We start from the raw sequence: 3,189 nt of genomic DNA, 5'->3' as shown, positions 1-3,189 counted from the left end.
CTTTGTACTAAACTCAACAATAGAAATGGATTTCCTTATATTCACCCATATGTCTTTGTTTCCTTGTATTGTTAACGATGGTCAGTGATGTGTTTCCTCTGAAGTACTCTGTGACTGTCTGACATTATAATCAGGACCCTGCTCAAGCATTTTCCACACTCTGCTTGCTGTTAATTCACTTTCAGATATCACCTCCGTTCTCCCCGTGTATGATTTGCATGCTCTGCCATCATTGGTTGCCTGGATGTTACACTCAACAGGCTGCCCTCTGCTGATAGGCTGCTACTGCAGGAGGGCATGGAAGCTCTCTCACCAAAACAGGCATAAAAGGCTGTGTGTGTGTGATCAGACACAGAGGAGCATCCAATAAGCAATTCTGAGGAGCTTTGACAGAGAGCTGCTGGCAGCTTAACCAAAGTGAAAGGTGGAGAAAAATCAAAGAAAGAAGCTCAAGAAGAAGACTCACAAGAAACCGCCAGAGGGGACATTTTAAAGGCAAACTATTCAGAACAGTCAGTGACAGGTGAACACTGAAGTCAGATTTACAGCGACTTAGACAGTTTTGGGGACAGTTTTCTTTGTTCATTTTGGCCAAAAAAAAAATCCCAGCATGTCTCTAGAGGTGAAGGAGAAGACCCATGTGCGTCTGGTGTTTCTGGGGGCAGCAGGAGTGGGCAAGACTGCCCTGATCCAGCGTTTCTTGCAAGACACATTTGAGCCTAAACACCGGCGCACTGTGGAGGAGCTGCACAGCAAGGAGTATGACATCGGTGGAGTCAAGATCACAGTGGAGATCCTGGACACCAGTGGCAGCTACTCTTTCCCCGCCATGCGTAAGCTCTCCATCCAAAACAGCGACGCTTTCGCTCTGGTGTACGCCGTGAACGACCCGGAGTCACTTGAGGCTGTCAAGAGCCTTCGAGATGAGATTCTGGAGATCAAGGAGGACAAGTACACTCCAATTGTAGTGGTGGGGAACAAGGTGGACCGGGAGGAGGAGCGTCAGGTGTCCAACGAGGACGTGCTGTCAACCGTAGAGATGGATTGGAACAACAGTTACCTGGAGGCTTCAGCGAAGGAGAACGCCAATGTGGTGGAGGTGTTCAAGGAGCTGCTGCAGCAGGCGAACCTTCCCAGCAGGCTCAGCCCCGCGCTGCGCAGACGCAGGGAGACCTTTCCAAAAGACACCAACTTTCGGCCGCCCATGAACAAGACCAACAGCTGTATTCTGTCGTAGTGGGAGTCGGGGCAGGAGAGGCGTTGATTTGTTTTGGGAAGTGACAAGAGACGGAGGGTATGTTGTGCAGCTCAGTGCTGAGGGACAAAGAGAAATAGTAGCAATAGGCTGACTAATTTGGGGGGTGAGAAGTGAAGAGCTGCCTGACTGAGAGAAGTGATTCTGGACTAACAGAGACACTTAAGGGTTCACAACTGGGAGGAAAAGAAACTGGAGAGGTGAAATGAGACTGAACTCGAACAGACTACAAGTGGAAAGAAGGAAGAAGCATTAATTACTCCGTTGTTTACTTGTTGTTGCTGCTTATTTGGTGACATGCTGCTGGTGTTTAGATCAATGTATAGCTTTTGGATTTTAAATTTAAATTGTTGACTTGCATCAAGATATTAAGACTGTTGCTAACGGATTGTTTACTGAGAGAAAGTGTGTGTTTATATATGTGGTATGTGCAAAAGTTGTATGTATGTATATGTGTAAAACTGTTTCAATTTAAAAATTCATCTGTAGCACCTGTTTACAATTTTTTGTATTCAACTGCAATTTGCGATTAAGCATGACATCATTCTTATGTTTTTAAAAAGTGGCGAAATGCAAATGTAAACTGTTAATGCACTTTTCATTTTGAAATGACCATTCAAAATGTTTTTAGGTTGTTTTTTATAAATTGTTCTTTTTAATTATTGCATATTCACACAAATGTTATCGTTTTGCTTATTATTTAGCAAATGTAAGTGGAATGTGGTCCTAAATGTGTAATAAAAGACAGAAGCACAAAAAAGCTATATTTTGTTGCGTGAAATAATTGATGTTTATGTAGGTGTATAGACATATTAACTGATGAGAACCAAATTAACTTTTAAGTAGTAAATTATTAAAAGCAAAAAACAAATAATAATACTTACATGAACATCTAAATAACACCTTAAAGGAAATCATGTCAGTGCAGCAATTACAGGTCATTTCTAAACATAAGTGGACAAGTACAACATAAATTATATTCTCAGTCATCCAGGTCACGGCATTTGTAGGATTATTGTAGGCAACTGTACTTGGTTGGGTACTTGAAGACGTTTCACAAACAGATTATAGATTAAGTACATGGAACATGCTGCAAAAATACTATTTTATGACTACAGTATACAGTGCTGTACTGTAAGACTGCGCCATTTTCATTAGATTTATACATGTTACAGTTCTGGGTTCTCACCCGCTGTTCTCCCCTGTCTGTGGGGGTTTCCTCCCGCAGTCCAAACACATGCAGGTTAACAGGTTATCTGGTGACTCAATATTGTCAGTATGTGTGAATGTGAGCGTGATTTTATCTCTATGTATCAGCCCTGTGGCCACGCTCCAAAGGTCAAGCACTTATACATGATGAATGGGTGAATACATACATATGTTTGAAGCTGGAAGAGTTATGATCAACATCCCAGAACAGTGGGGCTACAACCAATAATTATTTTCATTCTCTATTATTTTCTCAATTAATCAATTAGTTGTTCATAAGGTATCAGAAAATTATCAAACATGTCAACGAATGTCTTGTTTTGTCTACTACCAAAAGATATTCAGTCATAGAGTTACAGAGTAGAGAATCCCTGTCATAAAGGGGTAAAGAAACCAGAAAATAGTCACATTTTTTCTTAAAAAATGACAATTAATCCATTTTCACAATAACTGGTGATGAATTTAACAGCTAATTAATAATCAATTGTTAGAGCTCTACAATACAGAATTGTGAGTTATTTATTTATTTTTACACATTTGAGAGTTGTATCCTTAATGGGGTCATACAACCTTTCTAAAGAGGGCAGCACCAAGATCTGCTACTTTCAGGATAATGCTTGTTAGAACAAACAGATTTTTCGAGGTCATGGATATTCGAATGTCCTTTCAGGCAGAAACAGGAAAAATAATAAAATAAAACTGTGAAATATAGAACAGTAAAGAGG

At 40.5% G+C, this 3,189-nt stretch overlaps 1 protein-coding gene across 1 annotated transcript; it reads left to right on the top strand.

Moving 5' to 3' along the window:
- The first annotated feature begins 361 nt into the window (after positions 1–361).
- Positions 362–2,019, top strand: LOC146330146 (GTP-binding protein Rhes-like). Its single transcript, XM_084713251.1, has one exon. The coding sequence runs from the start codon at positions 611–613 to the stop codon at positions 1,235–1,237; it is 627 nt and encodes a 208-aa protein (XP_084569377.1). The 5' UTR covers positions 362–610; the 3' UTR covers positions 1,238–2,019.
- The last annotated feature ends 1,170 nt before the right edge of the window (positions 2,020–3,189 follow it).

The sequence above is a fragment of the Lutjanus erythropterus genome, chromosome 3 (genome assembly GCF_056507025.1).
Source record: "Lutjanus erythropterus isolate fLutEry1 chromosome 3, fLutEry1.hap2, whole genome shotgun sequence".
NCBI lineage: Eukaryota > Metazoa > Chordata > Actinopteri > Lutjaniformes > Lutjanidae > Lutjanus > Lutjanus erythropterus.
This window is presented reverse-complemented; position numbering and strand designations above follow the sequence as displayed.